At 40.5% G+C, this 24,519-nt stretch overlaps 1 protein-coding gene and 2 pseudogenes across 12 annotated transcripts in view; all 3 read right to left on the bottom strand.

Moving 5' to 3' along the window:
• Positions 1–24,512, bottom strand: part of FANCD2 (FA complementation group D2) — a 77,140-nt gene extending 52,628 nt beyond the window's left edge. For 4 of the 12 annotated variants that reach the window (XM_008982131.5, XM_035276268.3, XM_078351626.1 and 1 more), the window contains exons 1-16: positions 24,300–24,512; positions 22,534–22,630; positions 20,980–21,120; positions 20,057–20,124; positions 19,792–19,895; positions 19,345–19,405; positions 18,202–18,254; positions 10,497–10,575; positions 10,021–10,145; positions 8,188–8,275; positions 7,531–7,635; positions 7,042–7,142; positions 6,572–6,680; positions 6,304–6,339; positions 2,255–2,398; positions 935–1,069 (exon numbers count right to left, since the gene is read on the bottom strand). In XM_008982131.5, coding sequence (XP_008980379.2) covers positions 935–1,069; positions 2,255–2,398; positions 6,304–6,339; positions 6,572–6,680; positions 7,042–7,142; positions 7,531–7,635; positions 8,188–8,275; positions 10,021–10,145; positions 10,497–10,575; positions 18,202–18,254; positions 19,345–19,405; positions 19,792–19,895; positions 20,057–20,124; positions 20,980–21,120; positions 22,534–22,597 — 1,413 coding nt within the window. In that variant the 5' untranslated portion in view covers positions 22,598–22,630; positions 24,300–24,512. Of the gene's footprint in view, positions 1–934; positions 1,070–2,254; positions 2,399–6,303; positions 6,340–6,571; positions 6,681–7,041; positions 7,143–7,530; positions 7,636–8,187; positions 8,276–10,020; positions 10,146–10,496; positions 10,576–11,080; positions 11,749–18,201; positions 18,255–19,344; positions 19,406–19,791; positions 19,896–20,056; positions 20,125–20,979; positions 21,121–22,533; positions 22,631–24,299 lie in introns of all 12 variants that reach the window. The other 8 variants (XM_035276267.3, XM_078351625.1, XM_035276266.3 and 5 more) reach the window with 3 other exon arrangements.
• LOC118148136 (U6 spliceosomal RNA) lies at positions 13,085–13,184 on the bottom strand (annotated as a pseudogene).
• On the bottom strand, positions 14,244–15,389 carry LOC144579574 (heterogeneous nuclear ribonucleoprotein A1-like; annotated as a pseudogene).
• Positions 24,513–24,519: the final 7 nt, after the last annotated feature.

Raw genomic sequence — 24,519 nt, 5'->3', positions numbered from 1 at the left:
GTTCAAGACCAGCCTGGCCAACATGGTGAAACCCTGTCTCTACTAAAATACAAAAAATTAGGCTGGGCGTGGTGGCTCACCCTGTAATCTCAGCACTTTGGAAGGCTAAGGTGGGCCGATCACCTGAGGTTGGGAGTTCAAGACCAGCCTGACCAACATGGAGAAACCCCATCTCTACCCAAAATAGAAAATTAGCTGGGCCCGGTGGTGCATGCCTGTAATCCCAGCTACTTGGGAGGCTAAGGCAGGAGAATCACTGGAAGCTGGGAGGTGAAGATTGCCATAAGCCAAGATTGCACAATTATATTCCAGCCTGGGCAACAAGAATGAAATTGTCTCAAAAAATAAATAAATAGCCAGGAGTGATGGCACGCGCCTGTAATTCAGCTACTCAGGAGGCTGAGACAGAAGAATCACTTGAACCCAGGAGGCAGAGACTGTAGTCAGCCAAGATCATGCCACTGTACTCCAGCCTGGGCAACAAGAGTAAAACTCCAACTCAAAAAAAAAAAAAAAAGTGTCTCATGTTCTTGGAAATAGGGTTAGAACCTCAAGCATTTCTTGTTCATTTGTTTTTTGCTGCAATTTTTTCTAGAGAACAATTCCAAGATTGGAATTATTTACAGCTAAATTTAACTGCCATTCCTGTATTATGGAAACTACCTACTGATGACCCCAATACTTTAAGCCAAAGTTGATTTGAAATAGCCTGGATCTGGATCTTGATTTCAGATAGAGGATCTTAGAGCTCAGAACACAGAGTTAGGTCCACCAGTCAAGTCTCTTCATTTCATCAAGGCTGGGACTAGAATTGAGCTTTCCTGAGACCCAGTTCAGAGTTTCTTCCCCTTCAGTAAGTTCCAACCAACAAGAAATAAACATCAGATTATTTTCCCTTCCCCCGTTCCTTACCAAAATAAATGTTTCAACATACCTGCTGGCAATATGTGTCAAAAAACTTAAATGCATATTTGTATAGGAGACTGCCAAATGAAATTATACTCTGGTCTAGAGAGTGAAGCAAACTCTGAGCCAGCGACAGAATAGATGAACACATATCCTTAAGAACCTTGAGTGGGGAAGAGGAGAGAGAGAAAAGAAGCTGTAGCAAACAGTTAGTACACAGCCTAAGAGTTGCTTATCCTTTTGGAATATCAGATTTCTCCTCCCTCTCATTTTAACTTAAGAAATCTTAATATGTGTTTTACATAGAATAATCTTTCACCATTCTGAGTTTTCTCTCAGGATCAATGGGATTGCACATTTGGATAATAATTAACCTTTAAGCTCAAATAAGTTAAATTATAAGTCTAACAGTACATTCCTATCTGCTCAATTTGGAATTGGAGGCCAGATCTTCTAAATTCCAGTTTCCTTACACAATCACACTATCCACCAGGAATGCTCCACCTTGGTTATAATTTGAAATCGGTATATTAAGGTTCAGTGTTAACTAAACTGATTTTTTTTAAAAAGAAGATCAAGAGAGAAGTGATCATGTCCTACCAATAACATACACAGACATTAATGGACCCAGAGTAAATAACCAGTTAATAAACATAGCTTCCTTATTGATGTCATAATTTTAAAAATCCTACATTTAGTACTAAGTTGGGTATAATCCTCTATTAGGGAAAATGCAATGAAAAATTACATATGGGTTTTACCCTATAGAAAATTACAGCCCAAAACATTTATCATTGGCAGAAATAAACACAGAAAGAACTGCAATATAAAATAACACAAACATTAAATCTATTCCTAAATATAAAATCTTAAGACTCAATGAGGTATTCTCATTAGCTCCTAGCCCAAACCCCAATCCACTGGCTCATCCAGTTTTCCAAATTCTATACTGCTAATATACTGAATGTTCAGCCAGAAAAACACTATTCCCAGCTTACAAAATTACAGTTTGAATAATTTACATTTCTAGAGGACTGATTACCTTAAGTCCACAGTTTTGAATGGCCAGAGTGACAGTTCAAATAGGTTCATATTCCTTTTCTACTAGTTTCTACAGGCTGGTCCTATTCCCCTCAAGGTTTTTGTAAGCTACTTAGAACAGGATATGGAAGGCCAGTTTGTCAAAGTTGCAAACTGCACTGAGATAGACAATCAAAATGATTAATGCAAAAATAATATTCAAAAATCTCAATGGGTGTGAACAACGGACTGAAGTAAGATAAAATTTTACATGGGAGTTGTAAAGCTTTCCTTTTTAGATTAAAAGTCAATAATCTTTGACACTTACTAGGTAATGAACAGAGAATGTACTCTGGAGTAGCTGTTCTTGAATGCGGCCTAATCGAATCTTATTTCTTAGCACCCTTTCAATGTACTTTTTTGTCTGAGTATTGGTGCTATAAATGATGAAAAGCATCACCAGGTCAAAAACCTATTGTCAAATATGCAATAGAAAAACAGTCAGTAAATCAGTACATTTGCTACAACAAAACAGCAGCTTTTTCCCATTAAAGCACAGAATGGATGATACTCATTTGTTCAACAAACTCCTCTGGAAGTATCTATACTTTTCACAAAACCCAGAAATAATTTTCAGAGAAATAAAGTATCACAACTATTAACCACTGGTATCTCCTAAGAATACATTGCAATATACATGAAAGTGATATTACTATAGAAGTAACTTTGAACATCTTCACATTTATTAAAATAAAAATTCAATCACTTGCCAACTCCAGTATGTATTTTCACTATTATTAGGAAAATTACTTTGTGAAAAGTTGGAAAGACTGTATGTCCATCAATATGGGAAAAGTTCAATAAATCATCATAGAGTAATTTTAATTTTTAAAATATTAGAGTCATCAAAAAGAACAAGACAAGCTGGGCATGGTGGCTCACGCCTGTAATCCCAGCACTTTGGGAGGCCAAGGTGGGTAGATCACTTGAGGTCAGGAGTTCGAGACCAGCCTGGTCAACATGGTAAAATCCCATCTTTACTTAAAAAAAAAAAAAAAAAATTAGATGGTCATGGTGGCAGGGGCCTGTAATCCCAGCTACTCAGGAGACTGAGACAGATAAATCATTTGAACCCAGGAGGTGGAGGTTGCAGTGAGCCAAGATCATGCCACTGCACTCCAGCCTGGGTGACAGAGCAAGACTGTCAAAGTTTTTAAATTAAAAAATTTAAAAATTAAAAAAAAAAAGAAAGAGAGAATAAGCTAGATCAGGGATCCCCAACCCCTGGACCACAGTCTGTGGTCTGTTAGGAACCAAGCTGCAAAGCAGGAGGTGAGGGGCAGTCAAGTGGGCATTACCACCTGAGATCCACCTCCTGTCAGATTAGCGGCAGCATTAGATTCTCATAGCAGTGTGAACCCTATTGTGAACTGCACGTGCACAGGATCTAGGCTGCACATTCCTTATGAGAATCTAACTAGTGCCCGATGATCTAAGGTGGAACAGTTTCATCCTGAAATCATGCCCCAACACTGTCTGTGGAAAAAAATGTCTTGAATGAAACCAGTCCTTGGTGCCAAAAAGGTTAGACTGCTGAGCTAGATTATATTTTTTGACAGAGAAAAGACATTCCTGACATGAAGTAGGAAAAAGAGCAACCTGTAAAATAATAATCAGGCTGAGCATGGTGGCTCATGCCTGTAATCCCACTGCTTTGGGAGGCGGAGGAGAAAGGATCACTTGAGCCCAAGAGGTTGAGGTAACAGTGAACTATGATCGTGTCACTGCATTCTAGCCTGGGTGACAGAGTGAGACCCTGTCTCTTTAAACAATACCACCCATAATCATAGTTAAGATTCTGCTTTTGCAAAAACAATATAAACATACATATGTGTAGGCATAAGAGTATACCTGTACTTGCATGTAATTACAGCTTGCCTATGGACAGAAAAAATTTGAAAGGATTATCCCTGAGGAATGGGAAGAGAGTAAAGAAAAACTGTATCTTTTTTTTTGAGATGGAGTCTCACTCTGTTGTCTAGGCTGGAGTGCAATGGTGCACTCTTGGCTCACCAAAACTTCTGCCTCCTAGGTTCAAGCGATTCTCCTACTTCAGCCTCCTGAGTAGCCGGGATCATAGGCATGTGATACCACACCCAGCTTATTTTTGTACTTTTAGTACTGACAGGCTTTCACCATGTTGGTCAGGCTGGTCTCAAACTTCTGACCTTGTGATCCACCTGCCTTGGCCTCCCAAAGTGCTGGGATTACATGCTTGAGCCACCATGCCCAGCCCTTTTTTTTTTTTTGAGACGGAGTTTGGCTCTTGTTACCCAGGCTGGAGTGCAATGGTGCGATCTCGGCTCATCACTACCTCCGCCTCCTGGGTTCAGGCAATTCTCGCCCAGCCCTTTAAAACTGTACTTTTTACATCTGTAGATTCCTTGTGGGTTTTTCTCCACAATTAGCTTGTTTACCTAAAAAAGAAAAATTTGAGAGCTGGGTGCAGTGGCTCACACCTATAATCCCAACACTTTGGGAGGCCCAAGCAGGAGGATCACTTGAAGCTAAAAATTTGAGATCAGCCTGAAAAACACAGCAAGACCTACATCTCTACAAAAAATAGAAGAATTGGGCAGGTGTGGTGGCTCATGCCTATAATTCTAGCACTTTGGGAGACCGAGGTGGGTGGATCACCTGGGGTCAGGAGTTCGAGACCAGCCTGGCCAACATGGCAAAAACCTGTCTCTACTATAAATATAAAAATTAGCCAGGTGTGGTGGTAGGCACCTATAATCCCAGCTACTAGGGAGGCTGAGACAGGAGAATTGCTTGAACCCAGGAGACGGAGGTTGTAGCAAGCTGAGATTGTGCCACTTCACTCCAGCCTGAGTAAAAGAGCAAAATTCCACCTTATAAATAAATAAATAGCCAGGCCTGTTAGTGCTTCCCTGTAGTCCCAGTTACTCCGAAGAAGACTGAGGTGGGAGGATCACTTGAACCTAGGAGTTTGAGGCTGCAGTAAGCTATGATGTTGCCATAGCACTCCAGCTTGGGTAACAGAGCAAGAGCCTGCCTCTTAAAAAAAAAAAAAAAAAAAGACAGAGAGAGAGAGAAAAAGCTGGGAGTGTATTCAGGGCATCTTGAGTCTATGCTTCCAGGAAAAAAAAAAAAAGTTAAAAAAAGGCAAGCAGGACAAAAAAAGAAAAAAAAACAAAACAAATTCTACTACTTCTCTTAATTGAATGCTCCACTCCTTAAGACACTGAAATTGAGAAACATTAGATGAGAATACAGTCATTAAAAATAACAATGAAGACAATGCAGAAGCACGTGAAATATTTATGACAGGAGAAAAAATGTTAAAAGAAAAAAGAATACAAACTATATTTATACAATGATTACAAATATGTACAAATAGGTATGCAGGCAACCAAGGTGGTCAATTTATGTTTATGCAAAACTAAAAACAGTGTGTTGGAGTACTTTGATATTTTTCACCACAGAAAAATTATAAATTTTTTTCACTGCTCTATTCAGCATTATAAAAGCTTTTAAGATAGTCATCCAAAAATTAGACAACACAACCAAAATCCCACAAAACAGATTCCAACCAAAGAAAAATCTTTAAAAGCCCCAATCAGCACTTAAGAAACTCAATTATCTAGCTTTTTTTGGAGACAGAGTTTCTTACTCTGTTTCCCAGGCTGGAGTGCAGCAGCACATGCCACCAGGTCAGGCTAATTTTTTTTTGTATTTTCAGTAGAGATGGGGTTTTGCCATATTGGCCAGGCTGATCTCAAACTCCTGACTTCAGACAATCCACCTGCCTCAGCCTCCCAAAGTGCTGAGATTATAGGCATGAGCTACTGTGCCCAGCCAATCATCTGGCTTTTTGATGTAAGGTATTTCTAGAATTAAGAAAGACATAAGATCTAGTCAGGTCTTTACTCCAGTCAGGTCTACCTGGGCAAAGTAAAGAAAAACATGAAATGCCATTATCTTGACAGTAGTGCTGGATGGAAGGAAGGGCAATTAGGCAGATATAGAGACCTAAGACGTAGGTGGTTATTTTCTTCATCTCATCAGTGGGGACTTGGCTTCTTTGACTGCATCTTGATGTGCTTGTTTAAATTGTTAGTATTTCCCCTTATGGATACTGTAAGCTTATTTTATAGCCAGAGTGAGTAGGGGCAGGCTATCTGGCCAGTCACCACCTCAGATTATCTTTTCCAGACAGCTAATGTTTATTACAGCAACTACAGAAGAAAGAAAAGGGTGACTGGAAGGAGGGGAAAAAGAAAGCAGGAAGGCAAGCTAGCCACTGTCATTACTTTACGTCTGCAATACTTAAAATGCATAGTACACAAATATTACCTTGTGTTCAGACACTGTGGCAGTGTTTTCAATTGCCTGAAAAAACAAAAGAATCACAAAAATATTATGACACAGCAGCGAAACACATTTCACCTTATTCAGCATGCCTTTTTATCTCATCTGAGAGCCAATGTGTCTATATGGCAACTATCGGCTATCATTTCCACTTGAATAACTTTTGAGATTTTTATTTCAATTTACCTTATTTATATATGTCACTAATTGCCACTAATTTCCTCCTTGATAGTCAAAGTTCCAAAGATCTCACCTTAATCCAGGCTTCTGAAATTGTTTTCTCATATCTAATAGCTGACTTTATTACATCAAAGAGGAGAATAATACAGCTCTGACCGCTGCTTTCTTGATTTCCCGAGGAACTACAAGTAGCAGAGAGGAAAATTACTCTTCTACCTACCAGAAAAGAACTTACAAGATCTGAGTTCCTGCTCAGTAGCTATGTATCCTGGAGCAAATGACAACCTCACGTATAAGATGGCTAATAAACTTGTACTGTAATCTGTCTAGGATTAATCTGAATTGCTAAGAAAACATATAAACACATACATACTCACATACATATATGTAATTTGAATAACTATATAATACTAGATGTAAATGTCATAATAGTACCATTATTTGTAGTTGTAAGTATTAAGCTCTAACTCTGACTTTGAAATATCAGAAAACTGTGACATCCTATGTGAGGAAAAGGGTGGCAATTATCCATCAGCTCTTTACCTTGCTCGTCCTTTACTTTTCAGCTTTACTTGGGAAGCCTGCAACCGTGATGGCAAAACACAATGCTGCAGATCCAACTTCTTCCGAAGCTCAGAAATTACCTGCAGAAAGTAAATATTAGCTATGGTGTTCTATTCATTCGTAGTGGGTAGGCACAGTCCAGTCTCTCAACCATAACAATCTCCTGAAACACTAAGAAAAAATTGTAAACGTTGGACATTATGAAAAATAGAGTTGATGAGAATAGCTAATGCAATGTCACAGAATGCCATACCTCAAATTTCAGAATTCTGTGAGGTACTACAAAAAAAAGAGTAAATATAACTTACAGCAGCTTATATAGAGTAATGAATCTGTTGAACAGCTTCATTCTCTTCTTTACATGCTATCTGGATTAGTCAGTATTCTCAGTCTGGGGACAGAGAAGAGCAATTGGGACTTATTAATTTAAGTCCCTTTATCTAGGTATGATGAGTTATAACAGCATACCTCAAGTGCATCCATGGTTGTAACGGAATGAAGAATGAATTTTATTATCACAGGTAAATCCTCCAATCTGATTGATGACAACTTATCCATCACCAATTGGCGGACCTAAAAATCACAAGCACAAAAACTATACATTTTCATGTCACTATCTCAGCTTTATCCTGAACTATTAGGTAAAATTAGAAAAAAAAAAATCACTTCTCTCACTCAGTTTTCCCACTTACAATTTAGGGGGGAAAAAAAAAACCTTTTGATTTTCCCCCAAATTACAATCTTTTAGTTGTTAATACCACAGCTTCGTCAAAAACAGGCAATAAATGTGAAAGAGAACTATTATCTTACATTTAGAGCCTAAATTCTCAACTGGCTACAGTAAGGCATAAAAAGTATTATTCCTTGGAAGCAGGTACAATTCAAGCAATACAGAAGATTTCCATTCAAAACTTACTGCTTAAAAACAGACCTATGAATCTATCATATACAGCATATGAAACTTGTTGAGAAAAAAAAAAGAGAAAAAGGGAAATCAAATATGACACACAATAGTTTCAAAATGAAATGTTCATTACACAAGATTTTTCCCAAGGCAATGACTGACTAACATTTGTTCCAGAAAGTTGGAAAGCTGGCTGTTTCTGGAAAGAAAGTCTTTCCTACCTTCACCAGGAAGTTTGGGTCAAGTCGGAGGCTGGAAAGGACATCCAGGATTGGGACAGTGAGTGAAGTATTCTCTATCAGTAGGTCACTGTGAATGGTAGAAAAAGAAAAAAGTTCCGTGATGTTTTGAACAGAGCTGGGGAGATAATCACTTGAGAAAATCATTCACCATGAAAAGAAACAATATACTTAGTTGCCATTAAATTATACTTTCTAGTATCTTTCACTAAAAACTGTTTTGACTGCAAAAAATAATACACGCTCATTATAAAAATTCAAATAAAAAAATAGAAACCTTCCTTCGCAATCCCCACTACCCAGAGACCACTGCTATTTAGTTTGGCACATATCCTTCCCCACAAAAAGAAAAAAGAAAACCCAAAACATTTACAATGAAATGCGCTAAGTATGATAGACACATGTACATGGTGCTACAGGAGCACAACATAGTGAGGACAGTGATTGTTGTTTTTTTGTTTTTCTTTTTTGAGACAGAGTCTTACTCTGATGCCCAGGTTGGAGTATGGTGGCATGGTCAAGACTCACTGTAGCCTTGACCTCCCATATGCAATTGATCCTCCCATCTCAGCCTCCTGAGTAGCTAGGATTATAGGCGCACACCACCATACATGGCTAATTTTTGTATTTTTTGTAGAGACAGGGTTTCACCATGTTGCCCAGGCTGGTCTTGAACTCCTGGGCTCAAGTGATCCACCCACCTCAGCCTCCCAACATGCTAGGATTAAGGGTGTGAGCCACTGCGCCTGACCAACAGTGATAGATTCTAAGAGAAGGCTCTAGGAAAGGAGATGAGCTGGCATCAGGCAGGTAAAGTGGGTGGCATAGTGCTTTGCCCAGAGGTAGCATCCTGCCCAAAAGCACAAAGGCAAGAAATCATTGGACGTTTTGGAGGTAGCTTTGCAGACTATAGAAAAGTATACAAAAAAAAAAAAAGTTAAAAAAAACTATTACAAATTGAATTTAGAAAAATACTTCCAGTATAATAAAAAGTTGCATTAAGATAGAAGCTTTAGCCGGGCGTGGTGACTCAAGCCTGTAATCCCAGCACTTTGGGAGGCCGAGGCGGGTGGATCACGAGGTCAAGAGATTGAGACCATCCTGGTCAACATGGTGAAACCCCATGTCTACTAAAAATACAAAAACTTAGCTGGGCATGGTGGCACGTGCCTGTAATCCCAGCTACTCGGGAGGCTGAGGCAGGAGAATTGCCTCAACGCAGGAGGCGGAGGTTGCGGTGAGCCAAGATCGCACCATTGCACTCCAGCCTGGGTAACAAGAGCAAAACTCCGTCTCAAAAAAAAAAAAAAAGATAGCTTTATTACCTAGGGATACTGTTCTCCCCTTCTTTAATACTGCCCTATGAATTACAAATGAATGACAGCAAGCAATGGGTCTCAGCAAGGAGTCTGATGCAGGGCTGTGCATTACAATGAATTATCTAGGAACCCAAAGAATGTAGATATTTAATAGGCTCCACAGATGATTTTAATGTGCAGCCAGGATTATGGACCCCCTGAAGAACATGTTAATGAAACTAAGGGATCATGGTCAACTTCTCCACTGGCCAAATTTAGATACCCAATCCTAAGTCAGACTTCATTCGCATAACAGGTATACTATTTAAAAGAAAATACATGGATCTATTCATATATACCTTTTTTTTTTTTAAGTCAAATCCCATACCCAACTCATGAAGGTAGGTATCATCCTCTTTTTAGATATGAGACCACATTACTACTGTTCTTTGCATACTGCAGTGATACAGCTCCTACAATCAAGCCTCGCTTAGATGATAAGAGAGTGCTTATCCACCTGAGTTCTTTTCCCACATCAGCATGCTGGAAATCCCCTAGGATCTCAGGTAGGCTGGTGATGATGTCATGCTGCAGGTACTCTGGAGCAACAGTGATCAGCTGCATGATCTTGGTGGTGAGGTCCTGCAGTTAGAGGACACTATCAGAACTACAGCACATTACCCAGAATAGACAAAGACTATCTATTTGTGAAATGTAGAACTGAAATTATCTGAGAAATAAATAATAAATACAGTTATATCTGGACTTTGTAAAAGAATCTTTCCAAATTTTTATTTAATAAATAATTCATATTTGAATAAATGTTTCTGATGAAATTTAAAGGGTGAAATTACAATTAATTCCCAAATTATGAAAATTGGAAAAAGCGAATGGATGGATGGAAGAGTATAAATATTCTGTTTAGAAAGAGAAAACAAGCATACAACTTCCAAAAGTTTTATTAAATTCAAGAGATAAAGTCCATGAGCCTACCTTGCCATCAACTACTCTGTCAAGCCATTTTAGTTGACTGACAATGAGTCGAGGTATGTTGATTTCATCACTGTTCTTGCTGAAATGTTAGGAAGAGAAGACAAGAAACTTAGCCTTTTTGGCCAATATTAACAGCAAGCATTAATACTACACAAAATGTTTTAGCATTCAATTAACATTTACTGAACACCTACTATGCATCTGGCACTGTGCTAGACACACCAGTGATACCCAATACGCAGGAGATACATGCTTATGTATGTTGAGAAAGATGTCTAGAAGACACACTAAATATTAACACTAGCTACATCCTGGGAGGGTTTAAAGAGAAGGGATGACAGGGCTAGACAGCATCTCTAAATAATTTTTAAAAAGATAATTATCACGAATATTTTTAAAAGATAAGATACTAAGTAGGGCAAGGTGGCTCATGCCTGTAATCCCAGCACTTTAGTAGGCTGAGGCAGGTGGATCACCTTAGGTAGGGAGTTTGAGACCAGCCTGACCAACATGGAGAAACCCCTTCTCTACTAAAAATGCAAAACTATCCAGGCGTGGTGGCGTATGCCTGTAATCCCAGCTACCTGGGGGGCTGAGGCAGGAGAATTGCTTGAACCTGGGAGGTGGAGGTTGCAGTGAGCCGAGATGACGCCACTGGACTCCAGCCTAGACAACAAGAGCGAAATTCCATCTCAAGAAAAAAAAAAGTTAAGACACTAATAACATCAACACAGTAACTGCTTAAAAAAGGCAAGCATAAGCCAGGCGCAGTGGCTCACGCCTGTAATCCCAGCACTTTGAGAGGCCAAAGTGGGCAGATCACATGAGGCCGCAAGTTCAAGACCAGGCTGGCCAACATGCTGAAACCCTGTCTCTACGAAAATACAAAAATTAGCCAAGTATGGTGGCAGAAACCTGTAATCTGTTACTTGGGAGACTGAGGCAGGAGAACTGCTTGAACTCAGAAAGCGGAGGTTGCAGTGAGCTGAAATCCTGCCACTGCACTCCAGCCTGGGCAACACAGTGAGACTGTCTCAAAAAAAAAAAAAAAAAAAAAATTGAAAGTCAAATTAGATTATGTTCATGAAAGTATTTTAAAAAACCATATACAAAGAAATGTTGGCTCAATTATCACTTCCCTGAAAATGATAGTTTCCACCTTCCTTCCAACCTCCTGTATCTAGTTTTGGACCACTTCCATCTCCTTGACAACATGGTCCTTCTTATTGCAACCAATCTTATCTGAAAAACACTAGCCAGAACATAAAGCATTCAGCACGAGCCATTTACTAAAACAAATTTAAAAAAACAATAAACCATGGCCGGGCGTGGTGGCTCAAGCCTGTAATCCCAGCACTTTGGGAGGCCGAGGTGGGTGGATCACGAGGTCAAGATATCGAGACCATCCTGGTCAACATGGTGAAACCTTGTCTCTACTAAAAATACAAAAAATTCGCTGGGCATGGTGGCGCGTGCCTGTAATCCCAGCTACTCAGGAGGCTGAGGCACGAGAATTGCCTGAACCCAGGAGGCAGAGGTTGCGGTGAGCCAAGATCGCGCCATTGCACGCCAGCCTGGGTAACAAGAGCGAAACTCCATCTCAAAAAAAAAAAATTAATAATAATAATAATAATAATAATAATAAACCATTGGCTGGGTGCAGTGGTTCACTCCTGTAATCCCAGCAATTTATGGGGCTGAGGTAGGTGAATTATTTGAGGTCAGGAGTTTGAGAGCAGCCTGGCCAATATGGTGAAACCCTGAATCTACTAAAAATATAAAAAATTAGCTGGGCATTGGTGGCATGCACCTGCAATCCCAGCTATTCGGGAGGCTGAGGCAGGAGAACCACTTGAACCCAGGAGGTGGAGGTTGCAGTGAGCCAAGATCGCACCACTGCACTGCAGCCTGGGTAACGGAGTGAAACTCTGTTTCAAAATAAACAAAACTTCAAATTTATTATTACTGGGCCGGGCGCGGTGGCTCACACCTGTAATCCCAGCACTTTGGGAGGCCGAGGCGGGTCGATCACGAGGTCAAGAGATCGAGACCATCCTGGTCAACATGGTGAAACCCTGTCTCTACTAAAAATACAAAAAATTAGCTGGGCACGGTGGCGCATGTCTGTAATCCCAGCTACTCAGGAAGCTGAGGCAGGAGAATTGCCTGAATCCAGGAGGCGGAGGTTGCGGTGAGCCGAGATCGCGCCATTGCACTCCAGCCTGGGTAACAAGAGTGAAACTCGGTCTCAAAAAAACAACAAAAAAATTTATTATTACTGTATACAGGACCCTGAAAAAATTAAAAATAATACAGAAATGACTATAATCCTGTCATGCCAGAAATGTACACTATTAATATGTCTATGTATGCATCTTCCTTTTCTTAACAAAATACTGGACTGAACTATTAATAGCAAAAACTGCAATTACTTTTGCACCAACCTAATATAAATGCTATATGTAATCTGGGTTTTTTTCAATTAATGTATGACATTAACTAGTTCTTTTTACAGTTATTAATGTGCACATATTTCAATTTTTTGAGCATCTCAATTATTTACATTTATTTTAAACAGTAATCTTTTAAAATAAATGGAATACTTCACAAATTTGGGTGTCACCCTTGCAAAGGGGCCATGCTTATCACCGTATTGTTCCAATTTTAGTATATGTGCTACCAAAGCAAGCATTAAACTAATGTTATTTCATCTTCATTCAGTTATTATCTTAGAATAAATCAGGAGACTTAACATTAGGATTAAAGGGTATGCAAAATCTAAGGTTTTTGACACATACAATCTTTTGCTCTTAGGAATCGATGCTTGAACTAATTTATATGCTCATTAGCAATGTACGAGCATGCCTATTCACTACACTCAACAAGGAAACCATTTGAGAGTAGGAAAAAATGCATTAATTTTACTGTTTAATATTTTATTTAATATTTACTATTTTAATATAGTGTTTTAAATTTGTGCCTCTGCTAACAAAATTGAACTTTTAAAATATTTAATGTTCTTGTATTTCTTCTTTGTAAACTATTCATGACCTTTGTCTACTTTTCTATTAGGCTGTTCATTTTCTTCCTAAGTAATTAAAAAAAAACAGGTAGGGCCACATCCCAGCACTTTGAGAGGCTGAGGCGGGTGGATCACTTGAGCCTAGAAGTTTTGAGACCAGCTTGGGCAACATGGCAAAACCTCATCTCTACCAAAAAACCACGAAAACTAGCCAGACCTGGTGGTACTGACCTGCACTCAGAGGCACGCAGGGGGCTAAGATGGAAGGATCACTTTAAGCCTGGGAGGTTGAGGCTGCAGTGAGCCACGATCATGGCACTCCAGCCTGGGCAACAGGGTGAGACCTGCCTCAATATACACTACAAAATGTACAAGATAAGGAAAAGTATTCAGAGAATACCTGATTCCAGCCAACTGGCTACCCTGTTTGGAAACTACTACTATTATCGGTATATTGCATACCCTTCTACTAGGGATTATCATAAGCAATAGGTACTTAAAAAAAAATTTTTTTTTTAAAGACATTTATTCAGCATCACGATCAGACTATTACATTTAGCAATCAACAGCATGGGTGCAAAAAAAAAGAAAAAGAAAAAAATCTACATTAAAACCCTTTGTTGGAATGCTTTACACTTTCCACAGAATGGAAACTGAAATAACCTGTTATACAATTAGTCACAAACACAGTCCTCGAGTTTTTTGCCCATACACATGAGTATTTGTCTAAACCATGTCTTCTTTGTAGCAGCTAGGCCCTGCCACTACTGTGCTTGGCTGAGTTCACAAATCTGTTGTAACTCGTAGCTTCCCTGTCACTTCTCTGGCTCTTCTCTCCTGCTAAGCTTTGTTTCTTAATTAAAATCTTCTGCCACTGCTATAGCTACTGCTGCTACTGGAACCGCCATAGCCACCTTGGTTTCGTGGTTTGGCAAAGTATTGCCTGCTACCACCATAGGGGCCAGAGCTTCTGCCTCCAAAGCTTCCTCCCTTCATGGGTCCAAGATTTGAAGACTGTTGTAACTGCCAAAATCATTGTAGCTTCCACCACCTCCAAAATTGTCTCCATCATTACCAAATTCATTATAGCCATCCCCATTGCCACCATATCCACCAGCACCACGGCTGCCACCAAAGCCACCATGACCACTGAATTTTCTTCCACGACCAAAGTTGTCATTCCCTCCGAAACCACCTACATGACCACCACCAAAGTTTCCAGAACCACTTCGACCTCTTTGGCTGGATGAAGCACTAGCCATCTCTTGCTTTGACAGGGCTTTCCTAACTTCACAGTTGTGGCCATTCACAGCATGGTATTTCTGAATGACAATCTTATCCACAGAGTCATGGTCATCAAAGGTTACAAAGGCAAAGCCCCTTTTCTTGCCACTGCCTCTGTCAGTCATGATTTCAATCACTTCAATTTTTCCATACTGTTCAAAATAATCTCTTAGGTGATGTTCTTCAGTGTCTTCTTTAATGCCACCAATGAATATTTTTTTCACAGTTAAGTGGGCACCTGGTCTTTGAGAATCTTCTCTTGAGACAGCTCTCTTTGTTTCCACAACTCTTCCATCCACTTTGTGTGGCCTTGCATTCATAGCTGCATCCAGCTCCTCCACAGTTGCATACTTGACGAACCCAAAGCCCCTGGAGCACTTGGTGTTTGGATCTCTCATTACCACACAGTTCCCCACTGCTCAAAATGGCTCCTCAGGCTCTCGTAGGTTGTTTCAAAGCTCAACCCTCCAATGAAGAGCTTCCTCAGCTGTTCCAGCTCTTTAAGAGACTCTGACTTAGACATGATCACAGGGAGAAGAGACACTTTAACGATGCTGCTTTGGCGGCGTCCACGGGCAGAAAAAAAATTGTTTTTAAATAGAGACAAGGGAGAAACGATCCAAGATGGCCGATCGCTAACATCCCGGGATTGCAGCTCTCAGGGAAGGCGCGGAGAACTAGAGGACGCCACACTTTCAGACAAATTCTGGTCGCTCACAGAGCAGGAGATCCCCCAGTGGAGGAAACACACGGGTGGCCAGTGCGACTCTCGTGGCCGGTGCAGCGGTTCCGCCAGCACCTTGGCGCGGCAGCTCTCGGAGCAAAGTAAACAGGTTCGGAGGACAGGCCCGGGTCCCCAGCAGGACACCTGAGCCCGGCAGCGGCTGTGACGGCACCTCGGCGCGGGAGCGCTCGGCGCAGAGTAAACAGGACCGGTTTCCCTTCTGACCGAGGTTTGGAGCCCCAGGAAGGCAGAGTCGCCTACTACGGACACAAGAAGGAAGCCAGACAGGAGAATCCTGGGCAGAAAAGCACCATAAGTTTTAACGCCGCTGCTCTGGCCCTGGGAACTAACAACCTGGACGTCCACTCAAGAGACCTAATCTGAAAGTTGGTAATTTCAAAGAGACAGGAGGATAAATTTACAATGACGGGAAGAAACCAGCGTAAAAAAGCTGAGAATACTCAAAGTCAGAACGCCTCTCCCTCTAAAGATGATCACAGTTCCACATCAACAATGGAACAAGACTTGATGGAGAACGAGCGCATCCCAATGACAGAATCACTCTTCAAGGAATGGATAATAAGAAACTTCGGTGAGTTAAAAGACCATGTTGTAGCCCAACGTAAAGAAACTAGGAACTTTGAAAAAAGGTTTGATGAAATCCTATTGAGAATAGACAACTTAGAGCGGAGTATGAGTGAATTAATGGAACTAAAGAATACAATACAGGAACTCCGAGAAGTATGCACAGGTTTAAACACTCGAATTGTTCAAGCAGAAGAAGGGATATCAGAGGTCAAAGTCCAACTTAATGAAATAAAACGTGAAGAAAAGATTAGAGAAAAAAGGATAAAAAGGAATGAGCAAAGTCTCCAAGAAATGTGGGACTATGTGAAAAGACAAAGTTTACGTTTGATAGGTGTACCTGAATGCGACGGAGAGAATGAATCCAAGCTGGAAAATACCCTTCAGGATATTATTCAGGAAAATTTTCCTAAACTAGCAAAGCAGGTCAAAATTCAACCCCAGGTAATACAGAGAACACCACAAAGATATTCCTCAAGAAGAGCAACCCCAAGGCACATAATCGTTAGATTCACCAGGGTTGAAACGAAGGAGAAAATACTAAGGGCAGCCAGAGAGAAAGGTCATGTTACCCACAAAGGCAAGCTTATCAGACTTACAGCAGATCTCTCAGCAGAAACTCTACAAGCCAGAAGAGAGTGGGGGCCAATATTCAACATTCTCAAAGAACAGAACCTTCAGCCCAGAATTTCATATCCAGCCAAACTAAGCTTCACAACTGAAGGAAAAATAAAATCTTTTATGAACAAGCAAGAACTCGGAGATTTTATTACCACCAGGCCTGCTTTACAAGAGCTTCTGAAAGAAGCATTACACACAGAAAGAAACAACCAGTATTAGCCTTTCTAAAAATACACCAAAAAGTAAAGAGCACCAACATAAAGAAGAATTTACACCAACGAATGGATAAAACAGCCAGTCAACATCAAATGGCAGTAACCCTAAATTTAAATTGACTAAATCCCCCAATCAAAAGACACAGCCAAAACCCAATGGCATTTTACATCCAGACCTGTTTCACATGCAAGGATACACAAAGACTCAAAACAAAGGGATGGAGAAAGATTTACCAACCAAATGGAGAGCAAAAATAAATAATAAATAAATAAAAAGCAGGAGTTGCAATTCTCGTATCGGAGAAAATAGATTTTAAAGCAACAAAGATATAGTGGTAAAAGGATCAATGCAACAACAAGAGCTAACGATCCTAACGCCCAGATACGAGACTTAGATTCAATGAGACAGAAAATTAATAAGGATATCAAGGACTCGAACTCAGATCCGGAACAAGTAAACTTAATAAATATTCATAGAGCTCTCCACTTCAAATACACAAAATATACATTCTTGTCAATACCACATCACACCTACCCGTAAGTTTAAATGAAACATTGATTGGCCATTATTAATACTCAATTTTTTCCAAAATAAAGCAATATTTCCATTTACTCTCCCTCTTTCTCTTCCTCTCCTTTACTTATTTTTTTTTTCTTTCCTTCTCTCAAAAAAAAGAAATCAACTTGTAAACCTCTAGATCCAGGTCGGCAATGTCTCTCTCATTGCTTGATTTACTTCCTTCCCTTCCCTCCCTCCCTCCCTCCCTCCCCGCTTCCTCCCTTCCTTCCTTCCTTCCTTCATCCCTTCCTTCCTCCCTACCGTCCTTCTTCCCTCCCTCCCCGCTTCCTCCCTTCCTTCCTTCATCCCTTCCTTCCCCCCTACCGTCCTTCTTCCCTCCCTTCCTGCCTTCCTCCCCCCCAAAAAAAAAAAAAAAATAGAGACAAGGTCTCACTACATTGCCCAGGCTGGTCTTGAATTCCTAGACTCAAGCAATCCGCCTGCCTCAGCTTCCCTATAACCCCTCAGTTGGGATCATAGGTATGAGCCATCAAACCTGGCCAATAGTTACTTTTAAAAGTAATCCTATTTATTTTTACAAAGTCATATTAATAGATGAAACTTCAAAGACACTCCAGTAAAATTTTAGTAGTCACTTAAAAAGCATCATGATAACCATGACTTACAGAGAAACCAACTGTCTTCAGAGTAAGTATACCAGGGTAGTTTCAACATTCCATAACAACTCCACTTACCTGTCAAAAAAATATTCTGGCAACTTCTCAAATAAGGTTTTGATAATGGCAGGCTAAAAAAGAAGATATAGGGAGTTAGGAGATGATCTCAAAATACACAATAGAAATGTACAATCTCAGTTACTTGGAAGGCTGAGGCATGAGAATCACTTGAACCTCAGGGAGGCAGAGGTTGCAGTGAGCGGATATCGCACCACTGTGCTCCAGCCTGGGTGACAGGAAACTCTGACTCCAAAAATAAAAGAGAGAGAGAGACAGAGAGAAAGAAATGTATAATTCTCTCTCCAGCTAGAGCTCCTGGAGGAAACACTTTGCTAAAAGTTCATACCTTATTAAAAGGTTATCCACATGAATATCGTCTTTATTGTTAGAATATGCTATTGGAATACAAAGACTTAATTTGTCTTCTGAAAAACTGAAAACACAAAAATTAGCAGGGCATGGTGGTGCGCGCCTGTAGTCCCAGCTACTTGAGAGGCTGAGGCAGGAGAATCGCTTGAACCTGGGAGGTGGAGGTTGTAGGGAGCTGAGATCGCACCACTGCACTCCAGCCTGGTGACAGAGCAAGACTCCGTCTCAAAACAAAACAACAAAAATTAGCTGGGTGTAGTGGTACATGCCTGCAGTCCCAGCTACTTGGGAAGGTGAGGCAGGATAACCGCTTGAACCCAGGAGGTGGTGGTGGCAGTGAGCCAAGATCATGCCACTGCACTCCAGCCTGAGCAACAAACGGAGACTCCATCTCAAAAAATGATAATAATAAAATAAAAGGAGAGAGAAGAGGAGGAATAAAAGGACAAAAATTAAATTACATAGGCATCTAAAAAGCTAAATGGGAGATGATGTAGATATGAATAGGATAAAGATTACCAGGTACTCAGAGTACACAAGATGTAACTTTAAAAACAGGAATCAGATGCTAAGGGAATAAATGGGACCACCAGGTGTATTAGGCTAATAAGCACAATTTTAAAACAGACATTGCTCTACCAAACCCATCACAACAACAGGGCTGTGGTGAAGCTGTTACAAACCCAAATTCCCCAATTAACCCTACTCTATCTTGTGTTCCCATCATTTAGCCTTGAGCATACACCACAAACCTCATCCATCAAATGTTCACAAAAAAAGCAACAGTCTCACCTGTAATATGTCAATCCCCAGAAGCAGTTTGATGAGGCTCTTAGAATAAGATGCACCCATACTGTAAAAGAGACATGTTTTCTACTTTGTTTTCCTTGTTTTAATGTTTTTATTATATTTTCTCAATAAAATTGGTTAAATACATAATCTTTACAGAGGATCTACCCTGTTAGGAAATACAGAAGTGAGCAGATGGCTTCTTAGCAAGGGAGAGGTAGAGATTTGAAATTCTGTCAACACAGGTGAGACACATTCTAGAAAACACTGATTTTTAGCCTCATGACCACAAACTTAGGAATTTTGACGTTAGGTTTAAACTCTTAGAAAAAAAGAGCTTAAAATGAAGATGAAATTTGAAACAACTGCGCTCTCCCTCCCCATCCCCATCCCCATGCAGTTAGCTTAAAAGATTGAATTTCAGCAAGATTTCATGCCTCCTTTCCACACCTGGCTTCCTCATCCTGCAGACGTTCACAAGATAAAAGGCAGTTCCTAAAACTGTCTTCATCCTCAATGTAAGACTCCAGGCCACTAACAAATTCTTCTATTATCTTAATAAAGAGATTTAAAAAACACAAAATAATAAAATTTTTAGTTTAATATTCGCTGTTAAAAATCATTCTAGCCCATTTTACTTTATACCAGAGTCTTTAAATTCCAAGTTCCAGAGTTATGCTGGCACAAGCAAAAATACCAGGGGGAAAATACATACTTTGGGATAGGAAGGGTGTCTCCTCAGGATCTGAAAGAGCTTCTTTTGAAAAGCTATTTGATCCACAGCTATGCGGAAAAAAGAAGAGCTGGTTACCAGTCTCCTACCATAGTTTTCCTTCTCTAAAAACCCAAGTTTCTTGCCTGATGAAACCAATAAAAATATTTTCAACCTAATTTCAGAGCCAAATCTTCTAAATCCACATAAAAGACTTAGCTTTGATAGCAGATAGCCACTAAATGTTCTAAAAAGGACCTGCCATAACCTTAGCAAGATAGAATAATCGGTTCATCCAAAACAAAATCTTATATGGCTTTATAAATTTTCTTCTGAAATTATTCCGACACTGATATAGCGGCTTTCTGGATATTTATTTTTTCATAAGAAAATACAAAAGAAATAACGGTATATAACATTTTTCTAATAAAAGGATTAAAAATGCTTAACATGCAGTAATGAGGACCGAAGACTGTGCCATTTTCTTTTTGAGATGGAGTCTTGCTCTGTTGCCCAGGCTGGAGTGCAGTGGCATGATCTTGTCTCACTGCAACCTCCACCTCCCAGGTTCAAACAATTCTCCTGCCTCAGCCTCCTGAGTAGCTGGGACTACAGATGCATGCCACCATGCCTAGCTAATTTTTTGTATTTTAGAAGAGACGGGTTTTACCACGTTGCCCAGGCTGGTTGGAAACTCTTGAGCTCAGGCAATCCACCCACCTTGGCCTCCCAAAGTGCTGGGATTACAGATGTGAGCCACCGTGCCCAGCCTGACTGTACCATTTTCTAAAAAGCAATTCATCTTTGTCTCAAGATAGATGGTCCTCTCATTTCTAATCTTCATTGCCTCTCTATTTAGAAAACCCATGATTCAGTCCTAAGCTCTTTTATTAAACCCAGAGAATAAAAATAGATTCAAATATTACCTAGCTGATTCTGACTCTCTCCAGTTTTAAGAATAATTCCTGATGTCTTAAGAAGGTTTACAAAGATGCTGTCATTTTCTTCAACTTCATTAAGAACATGAGATTTCTTTGTCTTCTTGGGAAGTGGTTGGTTTTTGGTTTCTGAAAACAGACAAAATTTTCAAGAATATGGCAAATAGTAAAGGAAAAATTAAAATGTAAACCCAGTCCAGATGTGGTGGCTCATACCTGTTATCCCAGCACTCTGGAAGGCCGAGGAGGGCCGATCACCTGAGGTCTGGAAATCAAGACCAGCCTAACCAACATGAAGAAACCCCATCTCTACTAAAAACACAAAATTAGCCCAGCATGGTAGCTCATGCCTATAATCCTAGTTACTCAGGAGGCTGAGGCCAGAGAATCGCTTGAACCCGGGAGGCAGAGGTTGCAGTGAGCCAAGATCATGCCATTGCACTCTAACCTGGGCAACAGAGTAAGACCCTGTTTCAAAACAAGAAGAATGATATAATGGACTTTGGGAATTCAAGAGAAAGGGTGGGAGGTGGATGAGGGATTAAAAAACTACGCATTGGGTACACTATACACTGCTCAGGTAATGGGTACACCAAAATTTCAGAAATCACCACTAAAGAACTTATTCATGTAACCAAACACAACCTGTTCCCTAAAAACCTAGTAAAATAAAAACAAACAAACAAAAACCAAGTTAGAATTGCTTTAATAGAGTAGATGAGTGCCATAAATGAACTATCAACTCCCTGCCTCCCAATCCCTATTTGAGACATGGTCTCACTTGCTCACTCTGTCGCCTAGTCTGGAGTACAGTGGTGCTACTGTGACTCACTGCAGCTTCGACCTCCTGAGCTCAAGTGATCCTCCTGCTTCAGCCTCCTCAGTAGCTGGGACCACAGTGGGACCACAGGTGCACACCACCACGCCCAGCTAATTAAAAAAATTTTTTTGTAGCGATAGTCTTGCTGTGTTACCCAGGCTGGTCTTGAACTCCTAGTTTTAAGGGATTCTCTCACCTCAGTCCCTTAAAGTACTTGGATTACAGGTGTGAGCAATTGCTCCCAGCCATCAACTCCTTTTATCTGGACATCAACCATTTCTCATATGGGCAGAGTGTGCATTGTTTCTTTGCCTCTGGTGTGCTTGCTTTGATATATCTTTCCTTTATACATCACTATCATAGTATGTGTCAAGGTCTTTTTTTTTTCAAGAGGAAGGAAGACTGTAAAGTTTTTTAAGGATAGAGACTATGTTATGTCTTTGTGTCTTAACACCTAAATGATGTATAGCAGAAAGTCTCTAACAGTAATTCCTCTTACAGATGTGGAGACTGAGGCCCAGAGGCTGTGGGGATGCTCAAAGTTATATGCAGAATTCGAGGCAGAAACTCAATCCCAAATCTTATATTTCTCCCTTAATTCTGTATGCTCTATCCATTACACTTTGAATATTCTCAGCAATTTAAAAGCAGAAACTTTTTATCTCTTTAAATGCCTCACACATTGCTACAGGAAATAAAGCAACAAATGACTAAATACTTACTGGAGGCATCTTCTGTCAGGGTCTCTTTATCCTCAGATTTTGACAGTCTTCTTTTGGAAACCATTTTGACCAACGTCTTCTGCAATTAAATTACTTCCTAGAGCAAAATCAGGGAACGGAAGTTACCCTCTAGAAGCTAAATTCTGAGAAGTTAAAGGTATCGTTCAAAGAAAATTGCTCTATCCAAAAATCAGAGTGGCTCACATCTTTATATTAACGCTATCTAAATCCAGGTGCTAAGCAAATTTCAACTCCTATATCTGGCCAATACTACCTTCCTTTCAAGATTTATTTTGTTTACTAGTTTCCTCTTAGGCAGACTACTTCGCTGTTGCTGAAGGATAAAACATATAGTTCTCCAACTGAAATTCAAGACCCTTCATTATCTATCCCTAGTCTACCTGTTCTTTTAACTCATTACTTCAATATTACATGTCAGGAACTGTGCTAGGTGTTGGAGTTACAAATGTGAACTAGAAAGACACAATATCTGTCCTCAGGGAGTTTACAGATAGTAACAAATAGCCTTAATGTACTGAACTATGGTTATGTAAGTGCTATAAAAGTAGTTCTGTGAGGGCTTACTAGGAAATTTAGACTAGTTGCTATAAGGGGTGGTAAAGAGAAGCAAGGACATTTCTTAGGGACAATCTCCCTGAAGAAGTGATTTTTTTTTTAAGTAGAGATAGGGTTTCACCTTGTTGGCCAGGTTGGTCTCAAACTCTTGACTTCTAGTGATCCACCCACCTCAGCCTCCCCAAGTGCTGGGATTACTGGCGTGAGCCATCGTGCCTGACCTGAAGAAGTGATTTTTAAGCAGGGACTTGAGGGGCTGAAACAGGAGTTATCAGAATCCAGGCAATAAATACTCATACTGAAACAAGGAGATGTGGAGTTAGAAATGAGACAGAGGTAGGGGAGTGCCTGAACCACATGACCTTTTAGTTTATCTTGTAAATCAGAACCTTCGTGGTCTCAGTGCCTTTGCACAAAGGTGTTCATCTGAAGTGCTCTTATTTGCCTGGAAATTCCTACTCAGACCTAAACATTCAATCAAATGTCACCTTCCTTGAAAAATGTTCCTCCTCTCCCTAAGGGCGTTTGCTATTGCAGCTTCCCTGTTCCACAGGGTATATCTAGGAGCACTTACCTCACACTAGACTGGGGCTCTCTGAGAGCAGGAACCCAGACTTACTCAATGTCCCTAATGCCCAGCATACTTACTGGCATAAAGAAAATTTCTGAGAATATTCAGAGTGAGAAAAGCTGGCAGGGCAGGGGAAATGCTAAAAGCTAACAAAAACGGTTTCAAGTGCTTTATATTTAATAATTCGTTTATTTCCTACAAAACTTTCTGAGGTGGGTATCATTATTATTTTCATCGTCAGTGGCAGAACTGGGATTCTAACTCAGGCAGTCTGGCTCCAGCACCCGCGCTCTTCACCACCTATACTTACTCTTAATGATAATATTGACTTATAATAATGGTTAACATTTACGAGGTACCGGGCACTATGCTAAGCTTTTTATTTATCGCCGCCACGGTTAATACGCATAACCATTATCAGCCATCTTGCAGACGGAAAAACTAAGGTAAGTCAGGACGTCCGGCTTCCAGGCACCTGGCCTTAACATGTGATACCATGAGGCTTCCAGAGAAGCCCAACAGATGGGCGTTGAGGCCGACCGCCAGGACTGGTTTATCTGGAAGGGGTTGAGGGTAAAAGCCTTTCTCGTTTCTTCATGTGAACGACGCAGAGAGGTACCTGTGGGGATTATTCCGTCTCAGAGCAGATGAGGAAGCCGAGGTTCCGGGAGCGGAGCCCCAGAGGAGAACGCCGACCGCGGCTCGGGCTTAGAGATTAGGCCGCAGGGGAGCGGGGCCTCGAGACACTACGACCACTGCCCCACTTACCCACCGAGAAGCCGTCGCCGCCCGTCGTTTTCGACTTTCCCGCCAAGCCCGACGCCGCTCTGACGCCACCG

Source organism: Callithrix jacchus, chromosome 15 (genome assembly GCF_049354715.1).
Source record: "Callithrix jacchus isolate 240 chromosome 15, calJac240_pri, whole genome shotgun sequence".
Taxonomy (NCBI): domain Eukaryota; kingdom Metazoa; phylum Chordata; class Mammalia; order Primates; family Cebidae; genus Callithrix; species Callithrix jacchus.
The sequence above is the reverse complement of the archived record's forward strand: the minus strand, read 5'-3'. Positions and strand labels throughout refer to the sequence as shown.